The sequence below is a fragment of the Arachis ipaensis genome, chromosome B07 (genome assembly GCF_000816755.2).
Source record: "Arachis ipaensis cultivar K30076 chromosome B07, Araip1.1, whole genome shotgun sequence".
In the NCBI taxonomy this organism is placed as follows: Eukaryota; Viridiplantae; Streptophyta; class Magnoliopsida; order Fabales; family Fabaceae; genus Arachis; species Arachis ipaensis.
In genome coordinates this window covers 118,826,685-118,843,185 of record NC_029791.2, presented here as the reverse complement: position 1 = coordinate 118,843,185, position 16,501 = coordinate 118,826,685, and the positions used below count along the sequence as shown (strand labels likewise).

The window sequence follows — 16,501 nt, the reverse complement described above, 5'->3', positions numbered from 1 at the left end:
TTTTTTTTTTTGGTGTGTACCAGGGTATCCATCAGGCCGGAAGCCCAATGACTAATCCCTCGGGTACTGCAGAGGCACACAAAGTGGGCGACCCTCCCAAGCAAGCAAACTCCATTCCCATCCTCCAGTGAGTATCGAACCCGGGAGAGATGGTTAAGGGACACAGACCCTCATCCATCTGTGCCAACTTGCGTTGGTGAGAGAGGACTATCTTTATATGTGTCATAATCTTTAAATCTAATGGGTCCATCAAACATTAGCATTGATGAGATTAAGTTATTAATGATTTATAAATAATTACAATTAGGCTACAATAGAAATTTAAATTACAATAAACTTCTAACAACATTTTCTTAGGAATGATATACTGCTGTGTAAATGCTTAAACTACTTTTATGGAAGTATTTTGTGTTGGATATTAGAATTTTGGAGTAATAGTTGAGTTGTCTCCATATAATTTTAAGATTATGAATTCAAGTCATGAAGAGAATCACTGATGAAATTATCGAATTAGGTTATATACATTAATCTTTTAGGTACAAGTGTACAACCTTTTTCGGACCGGATTAACGTTAAATGATTGTGCACCGAGCTGTCATGTTTCTCTGGAGAGAAGTTTTTCAATTAATTAAGTATTAAAATCAATTTTTATTTTTACATATGACCTTGTTCTCACACACAATTGTTGTACAGACTACAGACCATGAAACAACAAAAGATATAAGAAGACAATTATGTTGATAAAAACTTTACTAATAATGACTTCTTGGATTCGGTCGAATTCATGGATTGTTCATAAATGACCCTAACCAGTACAATACAATAATTAAATTCTAAATGAGATAAATAATATATTAAAAAAATGTGACTGTGGTCATGCAATGCACTTAGATAACCTTGAAATTCACAAATGAACATGGTAGTGTCACATGGCAATCTATTTTTATATGCAAAGAAAAGAGAAAGGGGTAGCAAGAATTCAAGAAATAGAAAGACCTATTATCCCCTAATCTCCTACTTGTTTGTCAGTACTTGTTATCTTTATGTGCACTTGTGCAGTGAAACACACACTTGTACTCTCCCATTTTCCCCTCCCCCCACTTTTTTTCAAAATATACCAGCCCATGTCACTGATTATAGCCTTTTTATTTATTTATTTATTTCAAACCTTGAGTTTATACTCTGAACTCTCAAACTCATTCTTTTTTTTTTTCCAGTTTCATTGTTAGGCTTCTAGCTATCCTGAAGTTTGGTTTCCACTTATCACAGAGTCAAAGGTATTATTTGAGTTTATTTTTTCCCTTTTTGTTCATGTTCATGACTTCATGTAATGTTCTTGGGATATTTTGCATTGGATACCATGTAATGTTTCATTACCTGTACTTTTTCTGCAAGGTTTTATGAACCAGTTCTTCTTTCTTTTTCTTTTTCTTTTTCTATTTTTTTTTCTTTCAGTAAAAAGTCTCAATGCTGCTCTAGGAACTTTGATACTTCTCCTTCTAATATTTTATAATGGTATTTTATTTGTCAAAGCTAACCCCTAAAGGCTCATTCTGTACACATGCTCTGTGTTTATTTCTAGACAAAGCTAATCAGAAAATATCAAGCAAAGTAACCTTTTTTTTTTTTTCTGTCTAAACAACTGAGTTTGTTGAAGGAAATGTTAAAAATGTGTTTTGAATTCTCTGATATCTAAAGGATAGAGCTTGCAGGATGAGGTTTCTGTTTAGTAAAAAGTTGATGAAGCACTAACCAAAGCTTTCTGCTCTCCACATTTTTGGTTAATTTCTTTTCAGATGAATTCCATGCAAACTGAATTTTCAGGGTCTGATTCTGACAGGAACTCGGATGAACTGGTAATATAAGCACTCTAAATTGTGTATTCACCAACTTTTCTTTCTGAAATTAGGCATAGCTTTCAGATATTTTATAATTCTTTAGGAAATAGTTTAGTTATTTTTCTTCTTGTCTCTGTAGCATGATGAATTTCCCATGGGACAGAACCAATCCCCTGATATCACATCAGAAGACGTGGCGAGTGCTGAAGATGTCGACGAAATTGTGCGTTCACTTGAAGTCACCTCAAATTTAAGGCACAATGTAAAATATAGTGCATTGGAGAAAGATCAAAATGAAGCAAATGATGATGCAACGAATATAAATGACAGAGATTTAACTTATGGTTTGAGGAACATCTCAGAGAAGCTATCTGCAGCACTTGTGAATGTAAGTGGCAAAGAAGACTTGGTTAATTTACATGCTGAAGTTGCTGAAGAAGCCATTGCAGGTACATACATAGAAATGTTTTGTAATGATAGGTTCATATTTTCCACTATTGCTTTTCTACCTTGAATATGCTTGGTGTTGTTTTAACTTTGTCTTAAGCAATTCATCTGATTGCTAAGCAAGAAAACCACAAAACAGAATTTGCATGAAGTTTCGGTAGTTCATATGTAATTGGACCATTTTCATGAACTTATAGGTTGGGAGAAGGCTGAAAAAGAAGTTGCAGGCTTAAAGAAGCAACTCGAGGCGCTAAGTCTCAGAAATTCGGCTTTGGACGATAGAGTTGCGCATTTAGACGCGGCACTTAAGGAGTGTGTTAGGCAGCTAAGACAAGTAAGAGAAGAGAAGGAACAGAATTTCCATGATGCTGTAGAAAACAAAACAAGGGACTTAGAATCTGCGAAAATTGAACTCCAGAGCAAGCTCATTGAGCTCCAAAGTAAATTGGAAGCTTCTAATGCTAGATCTCAATCAATTGATCTTGAGATGTTACATAAGATTGAAATTTTGGAGAAAGAGAATATGAAACTGAAGCATGAACTCCAAGCTCAATCAGAGGAGCTTGAAATAAGGACAATAGAGAGGGATTTAAGCACGCAAGCGGCTGAGATAGCTAGCAAGCAACATTTAGAAAGCATCAGCAAAGTGGCAAAGCTTGAGGCCAAATGCCGGAGACTGAAGAGCACAGCTTGTAAAGGCTCGGCAGTTAGTGATCATAAATCAATTACATCATCCTCATTTTGTGTTGAATCTCTCACAGATAGTCAATCAGACAACGGGGAGAGGCTGAATGCGGCTGAGATTGATGCCTGCAGGAAGAGTGGCTCAGAAACAGACAAGTGTGAGCCGAGTTCTGATTCATGGGCGGCTGCGCTAATTGCAGAGCTTGATCAGTTCAAGAATGACAAGTGTGGACAAATTCCATCCAGTGCTATTAAAATTGATCTCATGGACGATTTTCTTGAAATGGAACGATTTGCTGCAATGCCTGAGATTACAACTGAAAACTTTAACCAGGAGTCAGTTGTTACTGATCAAAGTACTAACGGAGAAATCTCCCTTGCAGATGAGTTTGACACGATGAACCGTCAGATGAAAGAACTAAAAGAGAAGCTAGATAAGGCGAATGTAGATAAATCTGAGCTGGAGATAGCTTTGATGAAATGCCAAGAGCAGTTCGAGGCCTCGCAACTTCGGCTAAGAGAGGCAGACACAAAATTGAAGGAGCTGCAAAGAGAGCTAGAAAATGCCAACGAATCAGAGCAAATGATAGAAAACCAACTAGCGAGCATGGAAGCCGAGGCACAATCAATAACCAAAAGAGTTCAGTTATTAGAAGCTGAGGTTGATAGAGAACAGGCAATGTCAGATGAAATCACAATCAAGTGTAAGGTACTGGAGGAAGAGCTAGAAAGCAAGAAGCAAAATGAGAAATTGTTGTTCAGTGACTTGAAGATCAAACAGGTTGGTCATCACTCATCATTGACAATTTGATATTGACATGAATCTAGAAAACACTTCAGTGTTTGTAACATAAAATGGTTTTCTATGGCAGGAGGATCTAGCACTGGCTGCAGGGAAGCTTGCTGATTGCCAACAAACAATAGCAGCTTTGGGAAATCAACTAAATTGCTTAGCAGCACTTGAAAATTTCAAGTTGTATTCAAATGACACATAACATGAGTAGATATTCCAGTTAAAAATGGAATAGAAATTGAATGAGGATGTAGAGAAACTAACTATAACGGAAGCCATTCACTTCTGATGTAATTCAGAAACTTTCTACTGCCATCTTGAAACAAACATAGTTCACATCATCTTTGTTTTCTGAAAAGGTTATTCTATTGTTGAACCAAGGATCAAAACTTCTAGTGGACCTACTAAGTGCTCTTTAATTACCATTTTTATCATTTTCATAACTTTTTGAAATCTGAAGTATAAAGATTATTATAAAATGACTAGAATTCTAGCCTAGAATATAGATACCTCTTCCAAAACAATTTGGATAGCGGAGATTACAACAATCAATTTGTGTACTTTACAAATGACACTAGATCTAATATACATCATCTCCATGAATTTATTACATTACACTTTTAATGAAGGGGTGTGCTAATACAAAGAAATCAATAAGAACAAAGTATTATGCTGATTTCTATTATCTCATTCACTATGGTGATGCTGCTTAGTCTGGTGTGACTTGCTCTCTCTATTAAAAGCTTTAATGAGATCAAGGCCAAGACCAATATTCAACACATTCATACCAGCCATGCCAAACAGAGCCAGTGGTAGCTCCATTCCCCTTCCAAATTTGTGAGCATCCCGGATGAGCTTGACCATGATGAGAATGTGAGGTATAGTCCTTGCCAGAAAGAATGTCAACCAATTAAGAAACCATTCTAGCTTAACAAAATTGGCCTTTGCTTCGCGTACACCGGACATCCGTCTCACTTTCCTCACGTGCAGAAAGATTGAATGCAGCTATACCATCACAAAAACTCATTCAAACATTACACAATGGCAATCATGGTACAATCACTTAAAAGAAGGTGGAGTTTCAAAATAACTAAAGCTTACCTCGCAAACTAAAGTGAGAATGAGGTAGTTGATGGTGATATTTCGATACAAAGCAAGAGTGAAGCAAATTAGGAGAACCAGATGATGCACAAGGATGGAAGGGATCCAACCATTGTACAAGTGGTAGCAAAGCATATCCCATTGATCATATGCAAAGTAACCACATGAAAAGCACAATGCTTCAAATGCCCATGGCCATGTATGTTCTACCAACTGCGAGTGATCGAACATTCCACTCGGACCGTTAATTAGCACCTGTCTGAGCAAAATAAAGACCACTGCAAAAGACAGGACACCAATGAGTAGTGAAAAAATGAGTCTCAACGGCAATCAACAGAAAAGGCAGTATTGAGTGGGTTTTTCTAAACCCTAACCTCAACCGATTAAACAAATACTAATACATTTAGATTCCACAAATCAGAAAAAGTTACTACAGCTACCGGAATTATATGTCATTTTTCTCCAATTAGCAACAAAAAGAGGCTGATTTTTATTTCATCTGGAATTCGCATCTCAGATTTGTGTATGGATAAGAAAGAAGCAAGTAAAAGGGGGAACCTGAAGCGGAGGTGATGGTAGAATGGAGAAGGGAGACGGAGGTGTTGACGAAGAGAGCGTCTCTGTCTTTGTGCGTTTGTTTGCAAAAGAATATTCGGATGAGGGAATTACAGCCCTGGTAGAATACAGTACCGGCAACGACGTAGAGAAGCTGGCTGCGGTTATTGAATAGTATCTGAAAACAAACGGATAGGGCCCACAAAATGAGAGTCCCTAAGAAGAAATTCTCAACCTTCCCGCGCTCTCGTCCTCCTTCTTCTCTACCCATCCCTGCGAGGAAGGCGATGTGCCAACTGCCAAGGCAGAGCCGCAGAGTGAAATAAGGGATTTATTGAAAAAAGAAAAAGAAAAGATTGAAACAGTTGAAAGAAAAAAAAGAAGAATATGGTAACCGCTTCTAGTCTTATAAAATTGCATTTCACAAAGAAATAACCTGATCTTCAATTTATGGGCAACGTTATTGAGTCATTTGCTCAGGGAATTGGAAACGGCGTCGGCAAACTTTTTAGTTCCCCTGTTGAGTTCCTCTCCGGCAAGTCTTGTAGGTAACACCATACAATACATACTCGTCAATGCATTTTAAGAAATTCAAAATTAAACATGAAATGTGAAAATTGGAATTTAATTTGTTTCAGTTCAGTATGTGGACCAACATGGGACTTTCTTTGCTACATCGAAAATTTCTGCGTTGCCAATCTCTTGAGACTCGCCATGGTTTTTATTCTGCTGTATGCGGGTAAGTGATTTATCAATGTTATCTGATTCACGATAGAAACTCAAATGGATACTTGAGTTTTCACTCTAAATGGATCTTGGATTGCATCCAACATCTTCCTTGATCAAACTTGTAATGTTCTGTTTTTCTTTGCAGTTCTATTATTCTTTTATCTGCTGCATAAATTAGGCATATTCGGGTGCATTGGGCGGGGGCTTTGCAAAATAATATGGGCATGTTGTTCTTCTTATTGTTGCATATGGGAATATGCCTGTGCTTTTTTGTGTGCCAAACTGCACAAAATTAAAAGGAGAAGAAGGAGGAGGTTAAGAAACACTATAGATAACAGGTTCTACTTCGCAACTGAACAAGATTATAGTGATGAAAGTATTTCAAATCGTTTTCCATCACTTTCGCGTAGAAGGAGAGACTACAAAAGCTCGCATTTGAGAAAATCTTTACGGGTTAGAAATGGTGATCATGCTCGAGTTGAGATTAGTAGTTATAAAAGCAAAAAGCATCATGGCAATAATGTAATGGAACATTGTGATCACAAAGGCAATGTTCATGATATTAAGGTAACTCGTACATCTAAGTTTGCTAGAAAAGGTGTCAATAGGAGAAAAAGAATTCTTACAAAGTAATACCTTCTTTGTATTATTAATGCATATGCTTATGACTCGTTAATTTGAGGGGGAAAAAACAAGTATCTTCTTGCTTTTTGTCTTGTGACATTGATAGAAACTATTTTCTTCTTTTCTATTCTCTCATGAAATCAGTATATGAAGTTATTTTAAATGCAATTTTGTTTTGATCTTGATAGGGTGACGTATACTATTTCTCTCTCTAATTTTTCGAAAGAGCATAGCAATATAATTATAATATAACCGGAAAAAAAAGGCAGATATGATATGAAATTGCAAAAATTGAAATTAGATCGCTTAGGGGTGATGTTTGGAAATGTATATATATAAAGAGAAGAGAACGTGGGTTATAGATTAAGTACATAGATTAATGTTATACATTTTTGTTTTTTAAAATGAGTTCAAATTCATAGTTTGTAAAATTGTATTGATTTCAGCAACATTTACCATTTAGAAACTGCTATACACGAGGAGAATGAAAAAAGGAACTAATCTCCATCACTACTAAGTAGCGTTTGGTGGAGAGATAGAGACGGAAAGATTGAGACTGAGAGACAAAGATTAAGAGACAGAGACTGAAATAAATCTCAGTATTCTATTTAGTGCAAAGTGGGAGACAGAAATTGAAACAAGAATAAAATTCTAATTTAATTTGTACAAAGAGTAAAATTGGAATTAATTAATTGAAATGAATGTATGTTTTTAGGTATAAAATGTTATTAAAGTTTCAGTCTCCATCTCTAAAAAATTTAGTCTTCTGTGTCCCCATTTTTTAGAGGTACTAAAATACTATTAAGGAAAAGTCTATGGGGCCAGTAATTTTATTGAATTTTGGCCAGCAGCAGAGAAAGGTGAGCCATTGGATGAAATCTCATACCAATCTCACACCATTAAATCATCATTGATGGCTACTAATCACAAAAGTTACTGGCCTCCTAGCATTGCTCTACTGAAATTTTGGAGACAGAGACAAAAATTTTAGTACCAGAACTAACAAACATGATATTGAGTCTCAGTCTCCCAGTCTCTGTCTCAATACCTCAAAACAAACGCTATTAGTTTTAAACTGGGCACAAAAGTAGGCCACTAATCTCTTGTTAGGTGTGTTTGGCAATGCGTCGGAAAGAAAAAAATATTTAAGCTTTTTAAAAACTTCAATTTTTTATTTGGCTAATTTTTCTATTTATAAACGCAGAAATGATTTTGAACTAAAAATCACATTTAGAAGAAACAATAATTCTTAACTTCTGCATTTCACTAACGGACTTTTAGCCATCGTCACTAAACATTTATTTATCTTTTATCAACTTTATCCTTTATGCATGTTATGGTATTATTCATGAAATTCTTATTATCAAATAATTAGGTTTAAAAAAGTACCAACTTTAAAGGTAGGTTTGAAAGAAAATATATTATTTGATTAAATTCATTATCAATAAAACCTTCATTTATTTATTCACTTATTTTTAAAAAGTTAATTCAGGTTTTTGGTTAAAAATAATTAAATCATTTGTAAAAAAAAAAAATTTTTTTTTGGTATTTAAACGAGACCAGAAAACCCAGCTTCATTTCTATTCTCTAGTGAGTATTAAATTCGAGAAAAATGGTTAAAAAACACAAATCTTCATCTATCTGTGCCAACTTGTGTTGGTTGCAATTTTTTTCACCATAGCACCAGGGTATTCTTTTTTAAGTAAATTTTTTTTTAAAGAAAAAGAATACATATAGAGTGAGTAGGAAAAAATTAAAAAAAAAAAAGAGAACATCCGGCCCAGAAAAGAAAAGACATACCATGAGATGGTCTAACCCAAAATCAAAAGCCCAACAAAATGTAATTAGTTTGTTTTGAAAAATAAAAAAAAAGTGGCCTGACAAATACCAAAGTTATTGACAAACACGCATATGAACAATGATATATTCATGACAAAAAGAAAAGAGAGAATAATGATATATTAAAGTTTGAAAACTGAGCATGCTAATTTATTTTATTTGATATCTTCATTTTTGGAATAAGGTATATTGCTACGTATGGAACATGTTTTGCCATTGCGTTGCAATTTGCACAAAGGCCTACCTTATCCAAAAGGAAAATCCAAAGTTTATGATTATTAATTGTCATTGGTAATAAGAAGACCTAAGAATAACCCAAGAATATGGAATATTGAGAATCCATTACAAAGGGTTCACCATTTACTTGACGTGGAAGTTTGTTCATCCTTCCTTCCCCCAATAGAATCTATTTAGAATATGTTTCTATTCATCACCTCAAATACCATGCACAAATCAAATCACTTTAATTTGTTCTCTTCTCATAAACCTATCACATTTTAGTTCTTTTTCTTTCTTTCTTTTTTATTTTCATCATAACAAGATTTTTATTTTTCCCCCTACAATATGGAAGGTGATGATGGAAAACAACCAACCCACAAAGAACCATGCAATAATAATAGTAGTAATAATAATGAATTATTTGAGCAAGAGAACTTTGATTATATTCTTGCAATTAGCTTGCAAGAACAAGAGGGAGCAACATACACAACCCTAGCAACCATGGAAAGTGAGGACGATGAAGAAGACGACGACGAAGATGATTATTCCTCGTTGGGCGATGAAGATGGCGATTCCGAGTATTATTTAGAAAGCCAAGACTTTGAGGAGTCAGAAACCCAGTTCCTTGAAGGTGAAGGAAGCAACTACGACGAAGATGACGAGGGAGAAGAAGAAGAGATGGAAGAAGATGAAATTGATCCAGATGAAATGTCCTATGAAGAGTTGATTGAGTTGGGAGAAATCATAGGAGAAGAGAATAGAGGATTATCAGAAAATGAAGTGTCTTCTTGCTTATACCCTTACACTTGCAAATCTAATAGTGATGATGAAAGAATCGATCGGTGTGTAGTTTGTCAGATAGAATATGAAGAAGGTGAATCAATGGTGGCACTGGAATGTAAGCACCCTTTTCATGAAGATTGCATAACCACATGGCTTCAGATTAAGAAGGTTTGTCCAATTTGTGGCAATGAAGTTTCAACCAATAATAATAATACCAACAAGATCATGCCTAAGAATGAATAACCTTTGATTATTCTTGTTATTGTATAGTTTAGATTAGATTATTGTTAAGTTATTGATGTGTCTGTACATATTATATTACTGGCTAGTGTATGTAAATATATATGTATGTACTCCGCATTTGAATATTATTTATGAACAAATTACTGTGATTTATTCATTTGATGAATGCAACTATACCATCGTTGAAAAATAAATGAAGCATCAAAGGATTGGATATCGTAAAATTACACTACAAAAAAAGGCCTATGGTCACACGGTAAAAAACCATGACCATAGCTAGTAAAAAGAGTGACCAAAGATCTATGGTCACGGTTTTGAATTTATAGTCACGATTTTTTACTGTGGCCTATTCTCTCGTGGCCATAAGTCTATAGTCACGGTTTTTTTATCTATGGTCACGATTTCTATGGTCACGGTTTCAATTTTCAAATTCTGACATTTTAGGCCATCTTTTTTCACTGTGACCATAACCTTATCTATGGTCACGATTTTCACCGACCATAGCCTCTATGGTCACCCCTCCTTAAAACCGTGACTATAGCCTTATCTATGGTCACGGTTTTGGCTGTGATCATAGCCTCTATGGTCACCCCTTCCTAAAACCGTGACCATAGCCTTATTTATGGTCACGGTTTTGGTCGTGACCATAGCCTCTATAGTCACCCCACCTAAAACTGTGACTATAGCCTTAACTATGGTCTATAGTCACCCCTCCTTAAAACCGTGACCATAGCCATTTATGGTCACGATTTTTTGCCTTGACCATAGCCTGTTTTGTTTTATGAGATTTAATTTTTTTTAAAGCATAATCACATTTCAAAATGATGATAAACACAAATAAATCTAAGAATGATAAATTCAATAAATTTAAATGATAAAAGTTTCATTAAAAATTAGATATCCATTACAACACTAATCAAAATAGGGTGTAGTTTATCCATTACATGTAATATTGGATAAAGTCTCTTATCAAAAAATAAAGAACACATCAAAATAATACATTTAGATAACCAAAATCATTATAAGACCCATCTCATCTTATATTTGCTTAGAATATATTTTCTCCACATCATATCCTCCTGCTAGCAAAAGAAATAAACATGTTAGTAATGAATATGGAGCACAAGTTTAATAAGTCAAATCAACATTAAAATTTTAACCACTAAATAACAAAGAGCATTTGCTAAGATTTTGAGCCACATAAAAAGGACATACTAAGTATAATAAGAACTAGCAACCTTCTGCTAACAATTTTATATGGATTTAAACTTTGATTGGATTATTATTAATTTTTTTTTATTTTGGCTTGCAAGGCAGTTTTCCTAGGATAATTAATATGAGTAGCTACGAGGCACTTATCTCTAACATACACTCTCTAATCATCATTATATTTAATTTTATTTATTCAAAACTTACGGCTATATGGCCACTTTGATTTGCACAAATTTCCATCACGTATGCTCATAGGAACTTGATTTTAGGCAAGCTTTAACTCAATGCAAACTAATATTATACAACTACTAACAGAAGTGGCGGTAATTAAATAGTACGTAGCATATATAATTAACAAGCTAAGGTTGCATTATTGATTAATTAAAAATGGTAAAATGAAGTTTATTGTTTCTTAGTAAAATGAGACAAAAAGCGTTCTAAGTCTAACATAAGAATCATAAAAAGCTCATGCTAAATTTTGCGAACTGAGAACAAAAGAATCATAATTTTAGTGGGATGAAATAGAATGAATCAATTTTATTATGAACCATTACATTACAAAATTTAACCATTCAAACCATAATAGCCGTAACGTTAGTTTGGACTCATTTTATATTTCTATTCCTTTTCAAACTATCAATCACAGTATAGCCCGATGAAGCATACATTGAAGGTGAAATTTAAAGACCAAAAATGAAATTTAACCATGCACTCTTTAATCTTTTACTGTCAATCACAATAAAAGAATTCACACACTTTAAGTCATTCAAAGTTCAAAGTTCAAAGCATATGCATCATTAAAAAAACCTGGCAATATGCTTTAAGTTGTAAATTTAATTTAATTTCTTTCTAATTTAATTTAACTCACCTATATATCAAAATTTTCTTTGCTTCTGCAGCTGCTTTTGGGTTAAGTGGTAGGCCCAATTAGGGATGTCAATGGGGCAGGGCAGGGGCGGGGGATGCCTCCCTGCTCCCCATCCCCGCCCTCAGATTTGCTCCCCATCCCCGCCCCATTCCCCGCTGTGGGGGAATATTGCTCCCCATCCCCATTCCCCACAGGGCCCCATTCCCCGCGGGGACCCCATTCCCCATCTACATAATAGTTCTAACTAATTATTAATTTCCATATGAATAGAGCTGCAAGTATCTATCTTATACAAAAACTGCAAGATTTTATACAAAAAGTCTAAATGATACGATGGTGACTTCTTTCGAAATAACGCAATGGAGGGACGCAACGACGGGTCAAAGAAAAAAGCAGTGGACGAGGTGGGAGATGCGGCAATAGAGAGGAGAATGGACACGACGGCAGAGTTACGAAAAAGAACGCTGCAAATAGAAATTACGACGCGGTAAGGGTGATGGCATGGTGAGGTGTGACGATGCGGTAAGAGGGTGACGAGGGGGTGGCTGCAGAGATGTTGGATGGAGTATGGACAGCCTTAGGGATATCTGAATTGAAGAAGGATTATGCAAATAAAGATTAGGAGTTTTGGGTTTCTGTATATATATGTATGTGTGAGAAATGACTAAAAAACATATATGAGAATAAACTATTAAGGATAATTCAAAGAATTAAGAAATTTCGGGGAATAGCAGGGACGGAGCGGGGATCCCCGCTCGGGTCCCCGCGCCTGCTTCGGGGGAATTTTGTCCCCCATCCCCATCCCCACGGGGAAAATTCCCCACAATCGGATCCCCATTCGGGGCAGTTCCCGCAGGGATCCCCGCGTCTCGGAAAATTTTGCCATCCCTAGGCCCAATACTGGAGTTAGCACACTATGTAGAACAAATGGAGCTAGAAGAAGAAGAGCAGGTCATCAAAAAGTGAGAAAGCTAGAAAACTTTTGGACACAATATAAATGGACAGATTATTCAATTTTGAAACTAATTGAATGGAATTATTCAAACTGACAAAGTTTGGATTATTTAATTTTGAATCGATTTGGATGGAATGTAATTGCTAATTTGAATTGAATTAAATGGACGGAGGTGTACTGAGTTGAATTGAATTGATAATATATAAATTGTAGGCAGAGTTATTAGAATTTGATTTTATATAATGGATTATGTTTCGTTCACTCAGTACTATACAATTGTTTCACCATGAGTACTGTGTTCGATTCATTCTGCAGAAAGCTATTTGAATTTGATTTTATATAATGGATTATGTTTCGTTCACTCAGTACTATACAATTGTATTGTGTTCGGTTCACCATGAGTACTATGTTCGGCTCACTATGAGTACTGTGTTCGGTTCACCATGAGTACTGTGTTCGGTTCATTATGCACTATTCAAAACTCTTCTTTCTCACCTTCTACTGCTTCTTCACCAGAGAGAGAAGGAGGAAAAGACAAAAAATACAGCAGCAACAACAACAAAAAAATGACGATAGGATTTCATGGTTTAGAGTTTTAGGGTTTTGGGTTTAGGGTTTATGGGTTCAGGGTTCAGTGTACAGGGGTTCAGTGTGTTTCAAACTTTCGGTTTGCCCTGTGTATTAATTTCGGTTCACCGTGTTCATGGTTGAGGGTTTAGGGTTTTGGGGTCTAGGATTTAGGGTTCAGGCTTTTAGGGGTTTAGGGTTTACGGTAAGGTTTAGGGTTTAGGGTTCAGAGTTCAGTTTTCAGGGTTCGGGTTCAGGGTTTAGGGTTTAGTGTTCAGGGTTCAGAGTTCAGAGTTCAGGGTTTGGGTTCAGGGTTTAGGGTTTAGGGTTTAGGTTTTAGGGATTTAGGGTTTATGGGTTCAGGGGTCAGTGTTTAGGGTTCTAGTTTTGGTGTTTAGGGGTTCATAATTTTTTGGTAAACAGGAGAGCGATTTGGATTACTCTTCTGAAACGAATCAAACTGACAAAGTTTGGATTATTCAATTTTGAATCGAATTGAATGGAATGCAATTGCTAATTTGAATTGAATTAAATGGACGGAGGTGTACTGAATTGAATTGATAATATGTAAATTATAGGCAGAGTTATTTGAATTTGATTTTATATAATGGATTATGTTTCGTTCACTCAGTACTATACAATTGTTTCACCATGAGTACTGTGTTCGGTTCATTCTGTAGAAAGCTGTTTGAATTTGATTTTATATAATGGATTATGTTTCGTTCACTCAGTACTATACAATTGTATTGTGTTTGGTTCACCATGGGTACTATGCTCAGTTCACCATGAGTACTGTGTTTGGTTCACCATGAGTACTGTGTTTGGTTCATTCTGCACTATTCAAAACTCTTCTTCTTCACCTTCTACTACTTCTTCACAAGAGAGAGAAGGAAGAAAAGACAAAAAAATACAGCAGCAACAACAACAAAAGAATGACGATAAGGAGAAAACACGTGAAGAAGAAAGAACGCGAAAAATGAGGAGAAGGAGGAGAAGGAGGAACGCGAAGAAGAAGGCGAAGAAGAAGAAGAAGACGCTCTGTGCGTAAACGAGCGTGAGAAGAAGAAGAAGAAGAAGTGCGGGAAAAGAAGAAGAAGCGTGGGGGAGAAGAAGCGTTGGGCAAGAGCGATTTCGTGTGTGTTAGCCGCGTGTATTTCACGTTTCATTTAATAGTATTGGGTTTTTTTGGTGTTGGGCCAACTTGGTTACATGGTTATATGGATGTGTAGCATCCTTGAAAATAAAAAACCCTCTAAACTACATTCTCAACAATTACCTAATTCTAGAAATTTCTACCATACCTAGAGTGACTTTATCTGGCCAAAGAGAACACAACATACAGAGAGATTAACAAAAGAAAAAATACTTCAATGCAGGAATATGTCCACGAATGCCATGATTGTTGGGCGAGGGATTTGTCATGGCTTCAGAAGCGAATCCAAATCCAAAATCTAGAAATCCAAATCACAAGTTACATCCAACAATTATAGCAAAATTCAAAATGATAACAATTCAGAACCCAGAAGATTATATCAATTCATCCAGCATTCAAAATAAAAAATTATACTCAGCAAAATTCAATAGGGCAGAATTTTGAACTTATATAGCAAAATTCAAAATTCAAAGTTCCAAAATTGAACTTTACCAAATTTATATTAAGTAAAATTCAGAATTACATAACAATTAATTCATATAATTAACAAAATAAAAAAATTGAAAAGCATAATAAGAACTCTGCATCAAGCCATCAATTCATATAATTAACAAAATAAAAACATTAACTGAACTTAAATCTGAACTAAATTCCTCACTGGAGCAACCAGCAATTCATACAGTTAATTAAAACCAAATAAAAAAATTAATTGAAAAACCCAAGAACTCACTGCGATTCACGGCGGCAGAACAGATGCCCGACTACGATGTTGACAGAAGCCGACAACGGCGACCCCAGAAGCTTCAGTGTTCAGAGTTCAAGACGACGACACTGCTGACAGCTGTGCTGTGGGGTGTTTTGTGTGTGTTCTTCTGAAGACCAGACAACGATGATGCTAGACGCTTCAAACCGCGAGGGTGGCAACCGCTGGAGGTCATTGGCTCCCAGCCGGCGTCGATTGTGGTGTAGATGGTGGAGTCCCCCTGCTCATTGGAAGAAAAGGAAAGTAGAGTTGAGGGAGGCGTGGTGACACTGAGTGTTGAATGATTTGGGGCTGGGTTAGGTTAGTGGGTCGTGGGTTTTGTTTTCTTTTTTTTTTGTCTTTTTTTTGCGTCAAAAAACGCCGTTTTGGGCTATTTTAAAAAACTGGAACTTCAAAAAATCTGCCGGGTTCGTCCAGTCCACCGGTTAACTATCGGTTCAACCAGTTTTTTTACCGAGTTTTTGCAGAGAGGTTTTGGGGGTCAACCGGATCGGCCAGATAATTGGTTCTCGGTTAACCCGATCGAACCGGCCGGTCCGATCCGGTTTTCAGAACCTTGATTTTTATGGGATTGATTAGTTCCTCTATCAATATTTCTCTCTATATTAATGGGATAAGCTTACATGACATGTTAAACGATGTATCCGTTAATAGCCAACTAGGATTGACAAATTTTTTTTTATTCGGAGTCACGTTGTCTTTTAGGAGTAATTATCAAGGTCGTTTATTTTAGTGTACAAAACGGATTGGAGACAAAACTAAGAAATATTAGTGATTTTTAAATTATTTTTATTTATAAAAATTAAATGAAGAATATATTAATGATTAACATGTCACATAAATATGTTCTGAATAGAGATCATTGACAGAGGAGCTAACTTGTCTCACGAAATCAAATATCAAGAGACGAAAAAGATATTTTTTTATTGGAGCCTCATAGTTCTTCGAAAAAGTATTTACCCATGATAATATTAAAGGACTAGCATAATTTATAATTTTGGACCTATAATTAGCTAACAATGTTTAAAAATATTGAGTAAAAATATGGTACTAGCCTACTAATTAAAAGTGCTGACTAATATAAATTAAAATTGTTAACTTTTAATTTTTTTTAATATTTAATGATAA

General features: G+C 35.5%; 4 protein-coding genes across 7 annotated transcripts; 3 read left to right on the top strand and 1 right to left on the bottom strand.

Annotated features, from left to right (window-relative positions):
- Window positions 939-4,138, top strand: LOC107606053 (filament-like plant protein). 3 transcript variants are annotated; one of them, XM_021106375.1, is made up of 6 exons: window positions 939-1,024; window positions 1,218-1,277; window positions 1,797-1,856; window positions 1,978-2,287; window positions 2,483-3,750; window positions 3,842-4,138. In XM_021106375.1, exons 3-6 carry the CDS (start codon window positions 1,797-1,799, stop codon window positions 3,962-3,964), a joined length of 1,761 nt encoding a protein of 586 aa, XP_020962034.1. In that variant the 5' UTR covers window positions 939-1,024; window positions 1,218-1,277; the 3' UTR covers window positions 3,965-4,138. The 3 variants fall into 3 exon arrangements, with proteins under 3 accessions (XP_020962034.1, XP_016163506.1, XP_016163505.1); XM_016308020.2 differs by lacking the exon at window positions 939-1,024 and having other exon boundaries at window positions 1,039-1,277; window positions 2,002-2,287; XM_016308019.2 differs by lacking the exon at window positions 939-1,024 and having other exon boundaries at window positions 1,040-1,277.
- On the bottom strand, window positions 4,207-5,986 carry LOC107606054 (TLC domain-containing protein 2). 2 transcript variants are annotated; one of them, XM_016308021.2, is made up of 4 exons: window positions 5,855-5,986; window positions 5,422-5,714; window positions 4,864-5,141; window positions 4,207-4,767 (listed from the first exon to the last, which is right to left on the bottom strand). In XM_016308021.2, exons 2-4 carry the CDS (start codon window positions 5,687-5,689, stop codon window positions 4,450-4,452), a joined length of 864 nt encoding a protein of 287 aa, XP_016163507.1. In that variant the 5' UTR covers window positions 5,690-5,714; window positions 5,855-5,986; the 3' UTR covers window positions 4,207-4,449. The 2 variants fall into 2 exon arrangements, with proteins under 2 accessions (XP_016163507.1, XP_020962035.1); XM_021106376.1 differs by lacking the exon at window positions 5,855-5,986 and having other exon boundaries at window positions 5,422-5,827.
- Window positions 5,841-7,301, top strand: LOC107607821. The gene is made up of 3 exons (XM_016309722.2): window positions 5,841-5,966; window positions 6,057-6,157; window positions 6,293-7,301. The coding sequence occupies exons 1-3, from the start codon at window positions 5,869-5,871 to the stop codon at window positions 6,778-6,780; spliced, it is 687 nt and encodes a 228-aa protein (XP_016165208.1). The 5' UTR covers window positions 5,841-5,868; the 3' UTR covers window positions 6,781-7,301.
- LOC107608385 (E3 ubiquitin ligase BIG BROTHER-related) lies at window positions 8,975-10,012 on the top strand. Its single transcript, XM_016310188.2, has one exon. It carries the CDS (start codon window positions 9,175-9,177, stop codon window positions 9,853-9,855), a length of 681 nt encoding a protein of 226 aa, XP_016165674.1. The 5' UTR covers window positions 8,975-9,174; the 3' UTR covers window positions 9,856-10,012.

What these genes read in the sequence shown, in the direction of transcription:
- LOC107606053 (XM_021106375.1), top strand. Translation starts at nt 1,797, where the DNA reads ATGAATTCCATGCAAACTGAATTTTCAGGGTCTGATTCTGACAGGAAC. An exon ending in TGCTGAAGAAGCCATTGCAG is followed by an intron (nt 2,288 to 2,482) that starts GTACATACATAG and finishes ATGAACTTATAG; the next exon opens with GTTGGGAGAAGGCTGAAAAA. An exon ending in GTGACTTGAAGATCAAACAG is followed by an intron (nt 3,751 to 3,841) that starts GTTGGTCATCAC and finishes TTTCTATGGCAG; the next exon opens with GAGGATCTAGCACTGGCTGC.
- LOC107606054 (XM_016308021.2), bottom strand. Translation starts at nt 5,689, where the DNA reads ATGGGTAGAGAAGAAGGAGGACGAGAGCGCGGGAAGGTTGAGAATTTC. An exon ending in TACCATCACCTCCGCTTCAG is followed by an intron (nt 5,142 to 5,421) that starts GTTCCCCCTTTT and finishes TGTCTTTTGCAG; the next exon opens with TGGTCTTTATTTTGCTCAGA. An exon ending in TTCTCACTTTAGTTTGCGAG is followed by an intron (nt 4,768 to 4,863) that starts GTAAGCTTTAGT and finishes GTGATGGTATAG; the next exon opens with CTGCATTCAATCTTTCTGCA.
- LOC107607821 (XM_016309722.2), top strand. Translation starts at nt 5,869, where the DNA reads ATGGGCAACGTTATTGAGTCATTTGCTCAGGGAATTGGAAACGGCGTC. An exon ending in CTCTCCGGCAAGTCTTGTAG is followed by an intron (nt 5,967 to 6,056) that starts GTAACACCATAC and finishes AATTTGTTTCAG; the next exon opens with TTCAGTATGTGGACCAACAT. An exon ending in TTTTATTCTGCTGTATGCGG is followed by an intron (nt 6,158 to 6,292) that starts GTAAGTGATTTA and finishes TTTTCTTTGCAG; the next exon opens with TTCTATTATTCTTTTATCTG.
- LOC107608385 (XM_016310188.2), top strand. Translation starts at nt 9,175, where the DNA reads ATGGAAGGTGATGATGGAAAACAACCAACCCACAAAGAACCATGCAAT.